The 19817-nt window shown below is 34.9% G+C and overlaps 1 protein-coding gene across 6 annotated transcripts in view; it reads right to left on the reverse strand.

Moving 5' to 3' along the window:
• Positions 1-19817, reverse strand: part of BRD1 (bromodomain containing 1) — a 67092-nt gene that overhangs the window by 27992 nt on the left and 19283 nt on the right. For all 6 annotated transcript variants that reach the window (XM_069850179.1, XM_069850169.1, XM_069850161.1 and 3 more), the window contains exons 3-7: positions 13390-13546; positions 7009-7140; positions 5162-5290; positions 4054-4366; positions 3028-3288 (exon numbers count right to left, since the gene is read on the reverse strand). In XM_069850179.1, coding sequence (XP_069706280.1) covers positions 3028-3288; positions 4054-4366; positions 5162-5290; positions 7009-7140; positions 13390-13546 — 992 coding nt within the window. The remainder of the gene's footprint in view (positions 1-3027; positions 3289-4053; positions 4367-5161; positions 5291-7008; positions 7141-13389; positions 13547-19817) is intronic.

Here is a 19817-nt window from a genome sequence, read left to right on the forward strand (position 1 = left end):
TCTACTTTTATACTGGGAATGTAACACGGATAGAAAAGTGGGTGTTTATAGTTGGTGTTAACAATTTACACCTGGACAAATACTTCTTACTTCTCATGCAGTTAGGTTAGTTTCATTAACTAAATCTAAGAAATCTATTTTTTAAATAGAAAGCTGGGGTGGTGGATGATTATCTGTTAAATGCAATTACACTGCCATTCAAGTAAAGCTTCAGAGAAAAGACATTATCAATTTCACCTTATCAATATTCACCTTACCTGCCTAAGATAAATTTTATCAGATAAGCATTAAGGGGGGGAGAAAGAAAAAAAAAAAAAAAAAAAAGCTATTTGTAACCTGATCTACCAGAGCGAGCTAAAACGTGGTAGAAAATTTACAGAAAAGCAAGATTTGCAAAGCTGCTTTACAGTTGTGACTAGAAGTTTAATCTACCAAAAAGAAATTTAAAAAATGGGGGGAGAAAACCAGCTCCCTCTCCCAAAGCCTTGCTGGTTGATTACCCACTATTCAGCAAATACACATCTGACAACGCAGACTTGATAGGAAAGCCCAACCTCTACCATTTTTAATTCCTCTCCTCCCTCTTTTTAACATGATCACGACCCAGCTAATTCTAGTAATTCCATGCTGCGAAAAAACAATGGAGACATAACTCTGAGCATAAAAAACTAGCTTCAGCTTTTTGTCTGAAGTGATGGGAAACAAAATAAACAATGATACTCTTGCAGCATTCCCAAATACAAGTAGAACTCCCTAACCCATAAATATCAACTAAAAGAGATGGTTAAACCTCCTTTCTAGATTCCAGAAGAATTTTTTAAGCTATTAACTAATAAGAAGAGAGAAGATGCTTATTCTAGAGTAATTGTACAATATCAACAGAATATTTATGCTGCCACATGAAATTTTAAAATGTAGCTCATTTTTCTATGTCACCTGAAAATAAAGGTGTAAAACCCCAAGGGTTTAAACCCTGTATCTGTAGTGGATTAAGTATTACCTCTACATTGTTTTGGTTTTCTCTCAGCAATGTTTACTTAGAAATCAATGACTTCTAAGTGCAGAAAAATCTCATTGTTTAAGGTGTATTCGTAAACAGTGTAGTTCATATTAAAAAATATATTGTTAAAATAAAGAGATATTATGCTCTCATCCTTTGAAGGCAAGTAAGTATTAGAATTGGTAAATAATATTTCAGGATGACACTTAGAATAAAATATACCGTCAGATAAGCTCATTTTAAGTACCACCAATTAAAAAAACCCTGTAGTTTAGAATGTCCAAGATGACTTCTTTGTGAACAAATGCTGATTTGCTTAGAGTTAATTAGAAAATATTCACAAAAAGATTAAGCACAGGAAAACACTTGAGAACTATTTAGAACTATTCAGAACCTTAAATTCAGAGAGTTATTCTGGTACCATGTTTTCCACATGATCAGAAATTGAAAACAGAATTGCAAGGGTATAATTCACAGCTAAAAGTCCACTCCTGTAGAGATCGATCCTCCACTACTTTGCTCATCTCTCTTTTCAGTAATATATTTTTTTTACTTCCCTATATACATTCTGTTTCAGAATCAAAACTTGAACTAAGTGAGTATTGCTCTTCGCCAGATCACAACTGAAACAACAATGCCAGTCAACTCTGGATCATGCTCTTTATGTTTGGTTGTATTTTTTTTTTTTTTAAGAGTACTGTAAATGTGAGAAAACACCTACTGCTCACTTTTTGGCTATCTTTTGCACAGCAGCTGCAGTGAAGGACTACATAATAAAAATGTTAAGCTACACATAAAAAAAACCAAACCCTTAAGTGTATTCACTATTAGTCAAAAAGCACATTCCTAAAGAAGTATGTTAAGTAGCATCATCATTTGAAGATCAGAACATCCCCAAGTTATAATAATAAAATCACTAAATGTTTGAAGAATACTTCACAGCCTCAGAACAAGATAGACATGCTGGTGCAAACTTGTTCTACTATTGTTTTTCAAATCGAGAGCAAGTTGTATTTTTGAAGAGCATTCTCTCAGTCACACTAAGAATTCAACATCAAGTTGCTGTTTGAATGGCAGTTAAGGACAGTCAGTTATTTTGTTGACTTCACCTTTCAAAATTTTTGATAGTATCAAGCTGCACCAGACACAGACTGTTTTACTTATTATCATGCTTCTACTTTTCCTTGAGCTTTTTCCTCACCCCATTTGATGCGGTTAATCAAAACGAAACACATTTCTAACTCTCTTAAAGAAGAACAGGTTAGTTTTTAAAGAAGAGGTCATCATAAAACTGATTGTGAAAGCTGTTGTTTATTAAAGAGACTAGACTTTCTTTGCATTATGCAAAAATCAGCAATAAACACCTCTGATTCAAAAGCTAAAACAGCAGATAAAATATTCAACTGAAACAAAGCTAGGACTTTCTAGTCTACTGCTCTCATTGAAATCAATGCAAGTTAGCCAAGAGTAGATGCAGTTCCAATACCAGTGTTTTGAGGAGGAAGATAAGTACAAGGGGAAGGACTGGTTAGATAGAGCTGACATGATCCTAGAACATGAAGTCTGTTAAGTCCTATGAATAGTTAGCTTTATTAAAAGGAAAAAAAAAAACACGAGAGAAAAAAAAGAAAAAAATCCCAAACCCACCCTCCAACCTCCCAAGAGTCTGAAGTAGAGAATAAAAAAAGACAGTACAATGGCCAGAGTCTTCAGCACCGTTGATCTATGTTCACATGATCACCAATACATATTTCAGCACTTAGGCATTTCCGATTTTTTCTCATATGAGATTGTTTAAACTTTCATTTCTCAACATGTGCATTTTTAAAAAGTTTTGCTACTGTGAAAAATAATGGATGGAATTTCTGTTTAAAAAAGTTCTCTTATCTTCTTAAAATGTTTGTTGTGATTAAGTGGCTATTTGTTAATCTAAAAATTAAATGTAATATTCATTTATTACACCCTAATTCACATAATTAAAGCATCTGACTGAATGGGTCCAGAACAGTACTAATTTAAAATCTTACCTTCTTCTTCTCCGTCTTGTTCTAATGTTGCACTTTCTTCTTCAAAACTTCCAATACCTGATTCTATTTGAGGAGCTTGGTTGTGTTGTTGACTTAGTTTGTTGCGAATAACGCTGATTTCTTTCTTTAACAACTTTGCTCTTTTGCTCCTTGACCCACTGGATTTCATTGCACAGGTGAGATCAAGTTTTTCTAGCAACTCCCTTAGCTGTTCTTCCAAGGACATATGCACTCTGTTCGCAGGATTCAGTAACCTATCCACTGAAGCCAAAACACGTGTAATTGAAAATGCGTTAGTGTTTCCCAGAATATTAACAACTATAATACCACCAGGAGGGAAAAAAAAAAATCATTTGCCAGAATCAACAAGCTACTTAAATTACAAGTCTTAGTAGCTTTGCTGCTCTGAGTGAAGGAATGCTGAACAAATTCCTACTATACAATTACTATTCTTGAACAGCATTTTGCTGAAGAAAACTAAGTAGTAGAGAAAAGAACTAAAAGGTCAGAAGGAAGATGTAATCAATCCTTCACACCCTAATAGATGATTTCCTTCTTGTCAAAGTGAAGGGCAATATTATGGTTATAAAAAACATGTTAATTATTCTCCTTTACTGCCAAAACCCTCAGAAAACCAATATGTATGCCAAAAGTAACTTAATTCCCGGTATTCCCAGCTTGTTTTTTTTTAATTCAGTAAGTTATTTAAGAATGTGCTTAAGTTTATGCACACTGGTAGTGATTTCCCATGACTTAAAAGCATATACAATCTTGTGAAAGACACTGCTCAATTTATAAACATTTTTCATGCATCTTCTTAAGTTAAGTTCTGGCATTGTCAAAATCAGAATCTGGATAACAATGTTTCCTTATGAGAGATCTAACAGAATATGAACACTTGAATCTTTCAAGCAATATTTTTAATGAGGGGTGTGGACAAGTGGTGAAATCTAGTCATTGAACCAAATGTACACACTGTATGTAATGAAAAATGTAACTTTAAAAAACAATCCAAAACCATCTTACCATCTTCCCAAGAGAAAGGCTGAGGTGACTCAAGTTTAGGCCGTTCAGGTAAGTGCATTCCAGTTTCATTATTATAACCAATTCCTTCAGCATCTCGCCTAGCTTGCCTGAGAACTACACCTCCTTGATCTCTTAACCGCACTGCAGCTCTATAGAATATTGTATCTTTTGCATTGTATTTCATACAGTTATCTATGATAAGATTGAAGTCTTCTTCAAACTCACTGAGGTTTTTATAGCCTTGAGCATCTAACCGTTTTCGCATGGTAGAGAAATCCATAGGATGTTTAATGTGATCCAAATAGTCTGGAACCTTTGAAGAAATATTTAGAATGTGAACGGGTATAATTATCTTATAACAGACAAAGCAGCACTAGTCATTAACTGATGCAGATCTTAAAACCTGTTTTGTAACACCTCAAACCAAGAACTTCAAAAAGTAGCTTAGAACTAAATATCTTGATATTGCAAAGGTTTGCATGCCAACAAAAGTTTACACGTTTCAAGATCTTCCATCTTAGGCAACAACTTGGAGCTTTACTAACAGACACTGAAACTCCCATGTTTTTACAATTCTCTGGTTTTATGTACATATTACAAATGAATTTATGCATACACACACTTACAAATGCATTCATACATATGTACACAAGTATACTATCTACATATGTAGTATATGTACACATCTGTATATATACAATTTAAACAGACATGTATTATACTTGCATGTTCTTTATATACATGTATAAATGCATCATGCATGTACATATGCACACTTGAACACTCTTATCTAGTTTTGCAGCAAATGAACAGGAATTTTGCCTCCAGTAAGAGCACAGAATCCACATTTCAATTTTTAAAATACTCTCTGAGTTTACTTTATCAAATAATCTTATCACATAAGAATATGTACCCATGTTATTCTGTAAAAGTACATCCTGGAAATTATTTTGGTACAGTATACGATAGTGATAACTCATAATGTAAATTATCAGAATAGAGATTAAAAAGTAACACTGCCCCCAACTCTGCATGCAACGACTTGCTTCTTTTACTCAAACATCACCCACTCGTATCTAAACAAAAGGAAATACATTTTTAAACATACCTCTTTAAGGTTCACGGGCTGAGCAAATATACGAGCACTGTCCTTTTCCTGCAGCTGATCCAGAACTGACCGCAGAAGTACAGTAAATGGAGTAAGCTGAAGTTCCATAGCAACCTGTTCAATCTTAACCTAAAGAAGTAATAGTTATCAAACTAAGCATTTTTCATTAAGATACTATTTTAAAGTAAGTTGTTTTGCAGCAAGTGTGAAGTACACAATATAAATATACTTTAAGTAAATTAGGTTAATGCTACTTTCAGTATAATCAGTTGGCGTTTGTCTGACATATGAAGTCATCAGCTGAAAATGTATGAAGCACCATTCTCATGCCTTCATTGCAGAATCAACTTGAACTCCAACTTCACAGAAATTACATTTGTATTTTATATATAAATAAATTTTCTTCCTTTTTAACTGCATTCCTTTTCTTTGAAAAGATGTTACACAAGTACAGGTTCATATCTTGCCAACAATGCAAGACTAAGAAAAAAAAATTAAAGCTAACAGGCTACATAAAACCAAAACAAAGAGTAAGTTTAGAGACTATGTTCTATGTAAATTAAAAAAAAATACTGAAAAAAACCAGAATCAACTTCAAATACTTGGACAACCTTCAGAATTTTCATTAGATTTTTACAATATTACAACTCATTTATAGTCTTATTTTCAGGTCATTTAAAGAGTTATCAACGCTGAAACCGTTCTGTTCTGGCAAAAATTAATTCTTAATGACACACTATAAACACAAAGTATACACATACAAAAATATATGTCTATGAATAATAATACACGTGCATAGCAAGTGATATATGAACAAACAGGAATGATGCATGAACTCCAGAAAGTACTCAAGAATTACAAATTTTATCTGTTAGCAATGGTGTTCACAGCTTGCAAAAAGTAAAAATGGAATGGTGTTTTTATAAATAAGGACAATTAAAGAATCATTAAGTGCAAAGTTGGGGCAACCCCCAGTATCAATACAGGCTGTGGGATGAAGGGATTGAGGGCAGCACTGCCAAGAAGGACTTGGGGTTACTGGTGGATGAAAAACTGCATGTGAGCTGGCAATGTGAACTTGCAGCCAAGAAGGCCAAATGTATCCTAGGCTGGATCAAAAGAAGTGTGAGTCTGTCCTTCTACTCTGCTCTAGTGAGATCCCACCTGGAATACTGAACCCTCTGGAGGTCTCAGCACAGGAAAGACAGGGACCAGGTCCAGAGGAGGGCCACAAAAATGAGGGCTGGAACGCCTCTCCTATTAAGAAGGGCTGAGAGAGTCGACATTGCTCAGCTTAAAGAAGTGAAGGCTCTAGAGAAACCCTACTGTGGCCTTTCAGTACTAAAAAGGGGGCTTATAAGAAAGATGGGGAAAAAACGTTTAAGCAGGACCTGTTGCAATAGAACAAGGTGTAATGCTTTCAAAGTAAAAGAGGGTAGATTTAGACTAGATATGAGGAAGACATTTTTTACAATGAGGAAGGTGAAACACTGGAACAGAACAGGTGGTTCAGAGAGGCTGCAGATGTCCCGCCCTGTAAACATGCAAGGCCAGGTTGGACAGTGCTCTGAGCAACGTGATTTGGTTGACTATGTTCCTGATCATCACAGGAGGGGTTGGGCTAGATGATATTTATAGGTCCCTTTGATGCTAAACCATTCTATGATTTTATGACAATTCTATGTATTTTAAAGAGTTTGTGCAAGTAAACACGTGCAAATAAGTTTCTTGATCCTACATGAGGAACAGAAGACAAACACAGCAGTCTTTCAACTCCAAAACCTTTGTGTGAGAAAAAAACTTTTCCTTCAGAAAACTTCCACCAAATTGAAAGGTACTCCATTTACCTGTTCTCTTTTTAATTTTTCACGCTTACGTATAAGTTCAATCAACAAACGTGCTCTTTCAAGATCATGGCGCAGCCTTTGCCAGTATTTCAATTTTTCTTTTAAGGCTTGCATTTCTTCATCATCTTCTCTCTAAGAAAAGAATCAAAAGGTTTTCATGAAATTAAAACTTCTAACCTTTTTTTATAAGCTACTTTTATGCAATTATACACCATATTCACAGGAAACTACTGTCTTCTAGTTACAGCACTTGGTCATAAGCTTCGCACTGCAACAAAAGAAAATCTCTGGTCAAGATACCTTCTTGTTTCTCAACTGTCTTCCTGAATCAGAGTCTATAAACTGGAAAGCACTCCTATGGTGAAGGCTATTTTTGCCAGAAAAAGCAGCTCAGCAAACAGCAACCAAGCAGTATAACAAGCTGCAAAATAAGATTCAGTATTTTCACATCAAAACTGAAACCAAGTGAACATCATCAGCTTCCTTAGAAACTTAAGCCTGGTAGGAACAAATTCTTGTTGTGTTCAAAACAGTCCACCTTGCTTGCATTCATCAAAATTAGGACATGCTTGTAACATAGCAAAGTAATTATGACTTCTGAAGTCAGGAAATGAAAAGCAGTGTATTAAATAAAATATTGACTTCAAATGATACTGCAAATGAGTATTGCAGTAATGCAACCTTTCAGTGAATGAACAAAATAATTTAATTACATATTTTCAGGAAAAAGTAGCGTTTAAACACTTGCAGTATCTACTTTGCTTAGTACATAAGGAGAACGGAGCTTTTCTTGTTTGTTTTTACTATTTTTCCTAAGAAAAACAAGTATATTGGAGTACTCCATATAGCATGCAAATGGTATTATTATTCACCAAAATCAAGCCCATAAATACAGATGCCCTGATATATAGTACCAGGTACACAAAAGAAACACCTGCTTAGGAAACTATTATATTTTAAATGAGTATTCTATAAACAAATCTCATTAAGATATCCAAAGCTTTGCATGCTTCCCTGTAACTAGCATAATGCAAGATACACATGATAAGTAATCATGGTGTTTGTTTTTTAAACTAAAACAAATACCATAAGTTATTAAAAACAGAAGACAAAAGAATGCAGAAACCTGGCTAAGCAGATGAACAATAACAAAAGATTACAAATTGTTAACACTCAAAGCAAAAACTTCCTTAGCAGAAGGATAATTTACAAATATCATAAGTCCTCTAAAGGAAGCTTGCAATTTTTCAGACAGAATGTTCTAAAAACAGAATTGCAAAAATTAGTCATTTGAAAAAAACACCTAATAGATTTGCAAATGCTATCGTTCTATGATTTGCATCATATTTTATTGCTTTATGCACTTTGTAAAAGTAAAGGTAAGTACTTATGGAAACTATGAAGTTAGTTTTTTTCAAATCTCTTGACTCTACTGAAGTGTGAAATCCTTAACTATCAACTATCTGTATGTCAAAGCAGCAACCTGGAAACAACAATTTGTTCCTCTTTTCAAAAAAACCAAAACCAAAACCCAAACAAAAACCCCACAAACCCAAACCACCAAAAAAAAAGACTGAAAAATTGTAGCTACAAATTTCTAGTTCCCTTTCCTAATGACTATTGCTATTGACAGTTATAATTTCTTTTAAGGATTTAAGTCTTTACTTAAACACATAATAATTTAGCTGTTAAGGGTCAGAAGAGTTCAAAGTAAATTTCAAAGGAACACATACTAACATGCACATTTTCAATTCCTTAGAATTCTCTATCATTGAATTAGAAAGTATCCCCTGCCACTAATTGCTTCTGCCTACACTCCTTCATCTCCGAGTACAGATTCCACCTATGGAAAAGCAACGCAACTGTCAACTGACATAGCTATACAATTTCTTCCCATGGTTTTATTATTTCTCAGGACCAAAATTATGTTGTGGCTATTGCTGATAGTGGAAAGCTTGCCATCCCTTCGCTTACAGCCATTCAGTCAGCTCTTTTGCCCTATGTAACTGCATAGTTCCTGAAACAGGGAAACCGACCCTGCAGAAAGGTAAGTCAACAAAAACATATCAGTTTTAGGGTGGGTCAGGAACCTTCAATACAGAAAGAAAAAAACTGTTACTTTGTTACACCATATCCTGGGGTAGTTCATTAGAGACTGAAGTATTTGGCTAAAACTGAAAGTATAGTTGCACTTTTTAAAAGTTTTAAAGATAATTCTTTTAGCTAAACAGGTTGTTCAAGCTATTTTATTCCATATAGCTAGGTAGGTGAAAATCTGCAGATGTGATGCACAGTATCACACAGCACTTTGATCTGTTCCTTTTTTTGGTGCACACATACACTTCCTTCTTGGATTTTGCTTGCATTTGGGAGTTAGTAGCAAGCCTCCAATTTTCTTACACTTGTATGAAAAGTAATGCTGGCAGACATTGTTAGAATAGCTAAGATAAACCACCTTTACCCTAATCTACTTATCACCTGACATGCAACCTTAATTAGAATAAAATCTACCTAATATACCTTAATTAGAATAAAAGATTCAGGCAAGCCGGAAAGAGCATGATGTACTGGTTTCCAGTATCTACGTAGTAAAAACTTAGATAAAAAGACTTATGAAATTTTTAGTTTTCAAAAGCTTTTTGATAAGCAAAGTTTCTATTTATTTCCTGGTAAGGAGTTCTTCCAAATCTTTCTTTTTAAAACAAGGCCAGGAAGTCTCTTCTGGCTGACAAGACAAGAAAAATTCAGAAACTAACTAGGATATTTTCTGACGGGCTTAGTTGCTATTAAACAGCAAATATTGACTAGAAAATCTAAAATAGATCAATTAACACTGAGGGAAGAGGGAAACACTTCCAAGTTTACACACAGAACATGCATCAACTGAGAACTGGTCTTCAGCTCCAGTTCCCACCACGCGTATGTTACAAGTCTCTGCATACTAGCAGGAATACTGCCAGGGTACCAACAGGTACCCTGTACTCCTTACACTGGATGTACATATGTGGGGACAGTCCTACTCCCTACAGGGACTGTAACTTAATATGAGACAAATAAGAATAGAATTATGGAGAGGAAATTGGATTTTGATCAATACAATTAGTTTTACCAAGACTGTCTGCTGGCACTTCAACGCAAATCATTCAAAACCATTTTGTGGCTGCAACTTGTGTTCTTATTGTTATCTTCAGTGCAGACAGGATCTTGGTCACCAGCACCTTCTACACTGTTTCTCCAAACAGTGGTTTTAAAACAACCTCACTCTCTACTGCAGCAATGAGCTACTATGCTTAAATTTCATGCCTTGTTTTTATTCAGGCACTCTTACGTACAGAAAAAAAATCTAAAATAAAAGGGATGGAAATTTACTAAGAGTATTTCCAATGCCTTTCTGGAATTTCTAGGTAGAAAAACAAGTGACAGTATAAATCATTCTTTCAGAGGGTTCCTTGTTCCTGCAGAAGGTGATGTAGTATATAAGCTAAGATCCTTTTGCCTGGTTTAGAACTGTTACTCGATATAACGTCACCTTCGAAAGCATTAATTCTATATTGAAACCTTACCCCTCTGTCAAGTTTGTTCTCGTAAACAGACATAAGAGAGGGATCATAACCACCTTCTACCAGGCATCTTGAAACCACTTCCAGGGTCATTCCTTTTCAATTTAAATAGTAATAATGATTTTTAAAACCTCCTCTGAATCTGTATTACATCAGTCCCTACGCTGCTTTGACTGACTGAAAACCTAATTGAGTTTCCTGGTGTTCTGATCTCTCACATAAAATAAGGAAAGAAAAATTTTCCCATCTAGACCAATATCAACAAAATACTCATCTACATCTCAAATTTTTGAGGTGTTCTCACAACAGCTATGCCCCAGATGTTTATTAAAGTCTTTATTATTGTTTGGCTTATACTTGGAGTAATGAAGATGACTAATGCATCAAATGCTGTGCAGTTATGACTATCTTAAAAGGTATTATAAATACATTATTGAAGATGCTATGGAGAAGACAATGTAACACACGGGATACTTGATACTCACTGAAAGGTGCTACTTTTTCATCATCGGAATAGTTTAATACTCAGTTTCACTTGAAACTTGCTTTTTCTTTTCAAAAGACAAAGTTCATTCATAAAGACTTATAACTGAAATTAAGTCACGGAACTGCTCCAATTTTTAATAAACCCATATAAATAGGTTCTAATTAATTTAGAAAATATTATTATTGTTTTCGTACTTAAGAATATTGCATAGTTCTGAATAGGAAAGAACAGCGTTCGCACAGGAGTGCAAAAAAGGCAAAAAGATTTTAAACAGCTCCTATCTAAAGCTCGTTTTATTACGATCAAACACCACTTACAAAAATGGTTTTATTTTGCTAGTTTCTATTTAAATATTTAGAAATGGCTGATCAGGCCACCTCGAAAATTATTTCCCAACTACCACCTATCAAGTATTATATAATTATTTAAGACACTAACTATAGTCTAGGTTTATGCTGCCACATATGCCCATGACTTTTGTGGTTGATTTTCTTATTTTTAAAGAGTGAAGCTCACTTAAAAAAACCCACAAAATATTAAGCGTCTGCTATATGAAAAAATTAATTTCAATGTTATTACATAACCACCAAGCACCACTGCAGAACAGAAACTCCTCTTGCAGAAATAAAATACTAATCAAGATTAAAAATAGTATACAAAATATTTTAGACAAGTTACAACCCAAAACCAGCATTAAAATAGAGCACTACAGGAGCAATGAAAGACAGAAAAACAAGCAGTCAATTTATATTCAAAGTTAATTCCACCTAAAAGAAATGCACCTAAATTCCACCTAAAAAGAATCTGAGCATCTTGGCTGCCAGGGAAGCCTGAGAGAGCTGGGACTGTTTAGCCTGGAGAAGAAAAGGCTTGGGGGGAATCTTACCGACTTATAAAAATATCTGAAGGTAGGACTAAACGAGGATGGAGCCAGGCTCTTCTCAGTGGTGCCCAGTGACAGGACAAGAGACAATGGGCACAAACTGACCCTCTGAACACCAGAAAACACTTCTTTTTACTGTTAAGTGTGACTCAGCACTGGCATAGGTTGCCCAACAAGGCTGGGGAGTCTCTACCCTCAGAGATATTCAAAATCCATGTGGACGTGGTCCTGGGCAACCAGCTCAAAGTGGCCCTGCTTGAGCAGTAAGGTTGGACCACACACCTCCAGAGGTTCCTGCCAATCTCAGATATTCTGGGAATTATTAATTAGGTTTGTTTCATTAAATGCTAAGAAAAGAAACACACACTAAACGGATAGATCAAATAATTAAGAAGCAGTGTTGACCGTAATATTTTATGACTACAGCAATTAATAACTTCATTAGCAAAAAGAAATGCAATTCAAACAAAAATAAACTTTAAAGGGACCTTCTCCCCTCAGTTTAGTATCAGTAAATTATTATAAAATGCACTCTTAATTTCTAGAGGGTATTTTATAGTAACTGGAGATCAAACACCTGGAGAATGGAATGAATACTGCCAACTGCTTTTTCAGTTCAACTACAGAAGTAACTGGGATGCAGCAGTAATTTCCACATCACAATGCCTAACAGCATTTCAAGGTCTACACACATGGATCCATACACAGAATTCAGAAAACTAGTTTTATCTATTTTTAAAGCCATCTACTTACTTGAAACCAAAACAATAAGTCCTGCCAAAATTTCTAGTATCACCGGAGGGTTGTTCATATTACAAAAATGGGAAGCGGAAGAGTACTGCTTTTGAAAAGTGATATACACCAGCATGACTTTGTTGGTTTTTCAGCAATTCTGACTGGTAAACATGTGAAAATACAACCAAGATGTATCTTAGATACGAACACTTTACTTGAACTCATCAGCATAATTTTATGCTTGTCTACAATCCCACTTAACTACATCAAAAGCTAAACTAAAAGTTGAAATGGGTCCTCTGAACTTCATCTACAATCTGTTCTTTGCTCTGTTGGTAATAAACAAGGTGGGGAATAAGCATCTGAATTTGAAATCAGTAAACCAGCAATGTCTAAACTTTACTCTGCAAAAATACTTGTTTTTCTCAGTTGTAAGATTTGTTCGTTTTGGTTTAGTAACAGTATTTTTGTGAAACACTTAAGTAAAACAGAAGAACTACCTATACAATGTTGCTTTTTTCAGATCTCACAAATGCAAAAGGATTAGATAATACCTGATTTACAATATTGGTTATATTAGTGAAGAATAAGGAAGAATTTACTTAGTGCTGAATAAGGTAAAGTTTTTACTCTGTGCTATGTTTCCTGGTTAATTTTTTACTCTACAACAGAGATTTTCCTGATTTCTTCTTATAAATAAAAAGCGTGTCACATACCTGTTGTGTGTTTCTTTGTGACTGTAAACTGGACTGCAGCCTTCTCAACAGAGGAACACCATTCCTAGACAGTCTTTTAAGCAACCAGTAACTGTGCACTCGTTCAACAAATTGCTTCTTCCGCTGAATGGCCACCTGATTCATAATCTTATTTAATCTAAAATATGGAAAAACTGATATTGTATTTTTCACAGCAAACCATAAAAAGTATTTGTCTATGGAAGTTAAACATCATATATATATATATCAAAGTAACAACAGCTATAAATTACTAATTTCTTTATATTACATCCCTTTCAGTACAATTATTTCTGAGATGCAGATTACAATCAAATACAGCCCCTTGACCCTGAAGTTTCTTCCAAATACATTAAAGTACTTCATAATTTTTTTCTTCTTGATCATTATCTCAAGAGCAATCCCAGACTAGGGCTGAGAATAAAGCTTTATGTGCATTTTAGAATAATTTTCCTAATGAAAATAAAATCAGAAATAAAGCTCTAAATCCCTATAAAAGTTTTCAGATCATTTATTGCCATCTATACACAGAATTCGTATATTATTTTAAAGACAATATATCTTCATTATTTTATATAAAATGTAAAACATTTTACATAAAAACATGCAGCAAAAAGCTTGTACAACTTCTCTACTAGCATTAAATTTTTGGTAAATAAAGCAAACAAAAAAAACACAAAACAGAAGATCTATGATTTCACCCCACACATATGACGAAAATATTCACAAAGGAAAGATGCAAGACAGCATAATACAGTTAAGCAAAACACCCTAAATAAATAGTATTTTCTCCAGACTTTTTTTTTAACCAGATGCAAACACTGTTCACACACAGTCTGCTTACAAATATTCTAGGAAAGTGCTATATGGACATCACATGCAATAACACTGACTCCTATTTTTCAAACAATGACATGTTAAAATGTCCCAAGTCTCAAACACGATTCCAATCTCTCAAAACTTACACTCAAAAAAAGTCTTCAACTCTTTATGCCTACAGTATCTTGAAATAATAGCAAAAACTAAAATAATCCAAACCCAGTTGATGGTTATAGAATGAAAAGGTTTTGTCTTTGTATGATACTGCAGGGATTTGTCACTGGTGGCAGCCCTTTCAAAATTAACACAAGATGTCCCAAGGCACTAAGTACTTGTATCATTAGGGGGACTGTTAATTTATTTAGATGAGAGAGAAATCATTTCCCTGAGCTGGATATAAAAGAGTCACAGAAGGGATAATATCAATGTCTGTCAATTCTTCGCTCAGTATTTTACTATCCATAGAAAAACTCTACAATGTAAAGTAGTAGGTTTACCAGATATTGTCCAATAAAATTTAGTATCAAAACTGACAAAATTAACTTCAAGAAGTGCCTGATTTGTAGAGAACCACCATGAGACATTTAAATTCAACTCATTATCTTATACACATATTAGTATTTTCCCACTTTTTTCTTTTTACTGTTATAAATAAAGCAGTTTCTCAGGTAAGCAACAGAAGAAAAGTAGTCAAACACCTGGAAAAAAAAAGGTAAAGCTATATGAAAACCTTGGTTACAATTATTTTTAAGAGCAAGTGGGAAAAATGAATTATATTTTTCAGACAGAAGTCCACGTGAGTGCACCCTGAGTTTACCAAAGTTCATTTATCTGTGGTTGTTTTTTTTTTCTTCCTGGGCTGCACAGAAGTCAAGATACAATAGGTCTACCCAGTGCTATGCTAACTGTAGCTACAGAGCTTTCAAGTCATCACAGGGTATAGGCAGAGCAAACAGGTTTTCTTCAAAATACAGTCCCATTGTGTCCTTTGGTTCTTTAGCGACATTGTTTTTCAATTAATAACTAAGCCAGTTAGGAATTCTTGAAAACTACAGCTTAAAAGCTTAGAAAGTCTGTAGATGGACTTAGGACTGTCTTGTAAATCTTCCACTGAAGGGCAGAAGTAGGTGACACAAAGATCTACTCAAAGCAGAACAGACCTTGACGCGACTTCAAACATAACAGAAATACGATTAATTATAGAATGCAATCAAAACTCGGTAATTACTTCCATATCTGTCTCTTGCAAACAACAAAACCTACTGAAGTGAGTCAAAAAAAGCACAGCCAAATACATACCTATTTGGAAAGATCAGAGAATCATAACCTAATATGAAGAAAGATGCCTTGGCTTTGTGCCCATCAGATGTGGCAAGACTAAGCAAATATCTTTAATTACAGCTTTAAGTACATTTGCCCATACACATAATGAACCATTTTATTCATAGATAATTAAGTGCTAGAGTAAGCTTAGGAAAGATGTTCACAGAAGATACTCTCCAACTTTAAAAATACAAATAAACAGTAGGTAATTTGGAGAGCAGAAACTACCTAACAAGGGACAAGAATCTACTCTTCTCTACCTTCCCTCCAAATAAAACCAAACAAATACTGGCTGCTGATATTTCATTTAGACACCAGACTTCGGTAGTGGCAACATACCACCAAACAACCCTTAATTCCTCAAAACACAGAGGTCACATGCTCTTTGCACGTCAGACATCAACGAAGCCTCTACAGTATGATCTTTGAGGACGGCACATCTGCTTCAGACCTAAGAACACACCAACAATAGCACAGGTCTTTGATCATCTTTTTGCTTAGTCAGATATCCCCGGGTAGACTTTTACTGTCCAAAATAATTTACATTTTGACAGACAATACAATTGCTTTGGGAAAATAGGACAAGATTTGTCCATTGCTGTAGAACCCTAGAAGTAGCACAGACTTGGCACTGATTTTGAAGCTCCCACACTTGATCATGGTACCTCATTGGGAAAGAGGTTCTCACTCAAAGATATATTCAGCTGCAGAGAAGCTCAACACAAACATGAAATAAGACATGCAGGTATGCACTAGTCTTGGGTAAGTTCCTTTGCAAGTTTGAGCTAAATCTGTAAATGATAAAAACAGATTTTCAAAATAGAATTTTGAATTGTTTTAAAGTCTTAAAGGAATCTGCTGCACAGTCCACCTCCTTGTCTTTAACAGAGATGTAATTTCAAAAAACATTCTGGACAAGTCAAAAATAAAAGTATCCATTTGAGGGAGGTAAGGGAGAGCTGTCTGAAGACTTCATTATTTTGTAATCCAGGATCTGACTTGCACAAGTCAGGATTAACTCCTACATGACACTGACAAACGCCCCACACAGAGGTAAGGCTTACAGCACCCTCCCAGAACGACACAAAACATCTCAGCAAAGGCATTTTTTTGTTAAGGTTATCTGTACACCCTGGCTCTTTTTCCAAGTATAAAAACATCAGGAAAGAATACAATTCTGTAGTGTTTTATTTTCTAATGGCAAATCAAGCATAGTATGCACTGGGAGAAAAGAAAAAACAAATCAGATATTTAAAATGCACATTAAACACAAGCACATCAATTGAACTCGTGCTTTCTCTTCAGAAAAAATAAACCAATCTCACCACAATGAGCAATCTCATTATTTAATATTTTTTTATATCTCTTAAGATTGCCAAGGAAGTGCAAGACTACTATGGAAGATATTACAAGAGTTACCATCTCCCCTATCACAAATTACTTTAAAAAGGTCAGCGGGGGAAAAAAACCAGCACAACTAAACTACAGAACTACAGAAAGCAAGCAGGGAGACAAGTGTTCTTGCTGTCCAGGTTTTGCATGTAACAGAGAATGTGTTAAAATAATATTCCCAAGAAGCATCCTGAAACAGACCATGTTAAATAGGGAACATTTTTCTCTTTAAATATCTAAACAATAAATACAATTCAGTTAAACCCAGATCAGACCAGTTTTTAACACTGTAACTTACTTAACACAGCCTGAAACATTGTTCTGAGGCCTTAAGAACGGCTGAGTGTGGCTCACAGGATGTTGGTTTTCCCTCAACTTATAAATTATTTCAAATAAAGCACACTGAAAGAAGAATAAGAACATTCTCAACAAGGTGGCTGTGTTCCCATGAAATTCAGTTGTTACTGTTACATAGCTGGTCTGATAAAAGAAGCATTAGGTTTCAAGTTGATGATCACTGCAGCCTCTTGAGGTTTTGGCACCGCCAGTTACACTCCATCCTGTTTCTTCCTTATTTTTGGGGGGGCTACATTCCAAGACTACACAGATGTCAAAAACATTTTCAAAACGGTTTCATTCATGCCACAGGCAACTGAGAAAACCAGTATTACTTCCCTCCACCAGCCTCACTTGCATCTGACCGTAAAACACTGTGAGGTGCACTACAAACACAGTAGAGGTATCAGACAATTTCCTGCTTGTCTTTAAAAAGGGAAAGGTCCCTTTTCAACTGAATGTTTCAAAGAGCACCTGCAGTTCCCAGCCTAAAACCATAGCTTAGGCTGAAGTTTAAATTATGGCATTAAAAATACTCTGTATTTACAAAAACAACAGAAAGATGAGAACAAAAACTGGTCTGTTCTGAAAGGGTAAGACAGCCTCAATTTAATTTAAGATGAAAGTTAATACACAACAGTTTTGATCAAAAAGTGTAATTTATCAGCTGTTCCACACTAACCTCCGCCTCATACAGAGACATTTGATGGCTAGTGCACCCTGCAAAGGGTGATATTCTTAATGCGCTGCTCAAAACATCAGCAAAAGCTTAGTGTTATTCAGTCCTTTTAGAGAAACATTTGCCATCTTTCAGATAAACACAAAAAATTTTCAACAACATCAGAGATGTGCTCTTGTCATTATTAGCAATCTCACAGCTTCAATCTACCTATTCATGACTGCCTTCCTATCCCAGCTTCAGTTACACGTCACTGTGGCAACTAGGGCAACTGGTTACAAGAAAAAGTGAAGTTATTTTTGGTGACTAACTATGTGGCAGCTTGACATAAAAAAAGCCAGTGAAAGATAATCAGCTGCTTTTCTATTAATCATCACTAACCACTCCACAAACCATACATGCTTTCTAGCTCCACAGGTTTGGTTTAGTATTATAATATACACAGACTGCTATAGCATCTCTCCATTCTCTAGTGTTAAAATATAAAATGGAAAGTTCCTTAAGCAAATATGTGATTTTGCCAGTATTACTACAGTAACTCAGGCAGAAGGAACTTTATATGAAAATCTGTAAGATTATATAAGATCAAATACACACTAAAGCAAATTGATTTTTAAGCATGAACTAAAGCTAGTGGTTGAATTACTATGCTTGTCCTGAGCCTCCAGTTACATAAATTGGTTATTCTGCAGCTTGCATTATCCCACTTAGCTGTATTAAAGGCACATGCAAAAGACTAGCAGAACTAAATCATACTCTGTGAAATTTTATCACTAAAACACCAGTTTCTCTTGACCTACAGAAATACTTGGAAACAATCAAATAATGTTCCACTTTGCTGGGCAAATAAATCTGCCTGTTTTTCAACACAAAGATTGTAGATTTGTTTCTAAAACCTGTCAGAGTAAAACATAAATAACCCTAAATTGAACAAACTGTAATACAGTGAACTTAGTTTCAAGAACATTTGAATTTTCAAGCTTCACTCAGCAAAGTTCCACAGAACATATTGTGATCATAGGAAACAGGAAAGATGTAAAAATTACCTATGAACAATTATAGTAATTCCACTGACATTAACCAGATAAGAATTGCAAGAAAAAGATTAAGAAGCTATGAAAGTGTCTATTTTGAGAACTGGAATTATTTCTGGGGCCTTGCCAACTACCCCAAAAACTTCAGCTTTTAAACATGAGAAAACCTGCTTGGATTGATAAAACTCTACCCCTTCCACACAGAACCTGTGGCAGCAGCTCAGGAGCTGCCTATGATGAGTATTTGTAACACCTGCCTTTCAACATACCCATTTTTTTTTTAATTAAACAGTGGCTAAAGTCTGTATTTGCTATCTCCATTAAAATTCTCAATTAAAAAAATTCAACTTAGAATATGACTTCTTAACTAAAAAAAAAACCCAAATGAACCCATTTGATCAGCTTTAAGGACAACACAGGTAGACAAATAACTACGGAGTCCACTTGCATGTCTTCATTTCCTTTTTTAAAAGGATAATCATAAGCTTTCTTTTGTAATTAGAAGTCACCTATGTACCCAACAGGATCCACATCAAATACTGAAAAGATTTGCCATGATTTCTTTGAACTTCCATGCCGCAAAAAGGCTGCAGAATCCTCACGTAACAAATACACATTTTCTTAATTTGTATTGAAGATGTGATGAATTGGGAATGTCCTGTTCCCCAATAATTTCCCTTACTAATATAACACAGTGCTTAATAACCTTCACAGTTACTCCTTTGTGTCTGCATGTTTTTAAATTCTAGCCATTAAGCTTGCCTCTCTCTGCTAGGCTGAATATCCAAGAGCATGGGTTTTTATCTACTAAAGCATCTTCTGAAGCC

Source organism: Phaenicophaeus curvirostris, chromosome 1 (genome assembly GCF_032191515.1).
Source record: "Phaenicophaeus curvirostris isolate KB17595 chromosome 1, BPBGC_Pcur_1.0, whole genome shotgun sequence".
Classification (NCBI taxonomy): domain Eukaryota; kingdom Metazoa; phylum Chordata; class Aves; order Cuculiformes; family Cuculidae; genus Phaenicophaeus; species Phaenicophaeus curvirostris.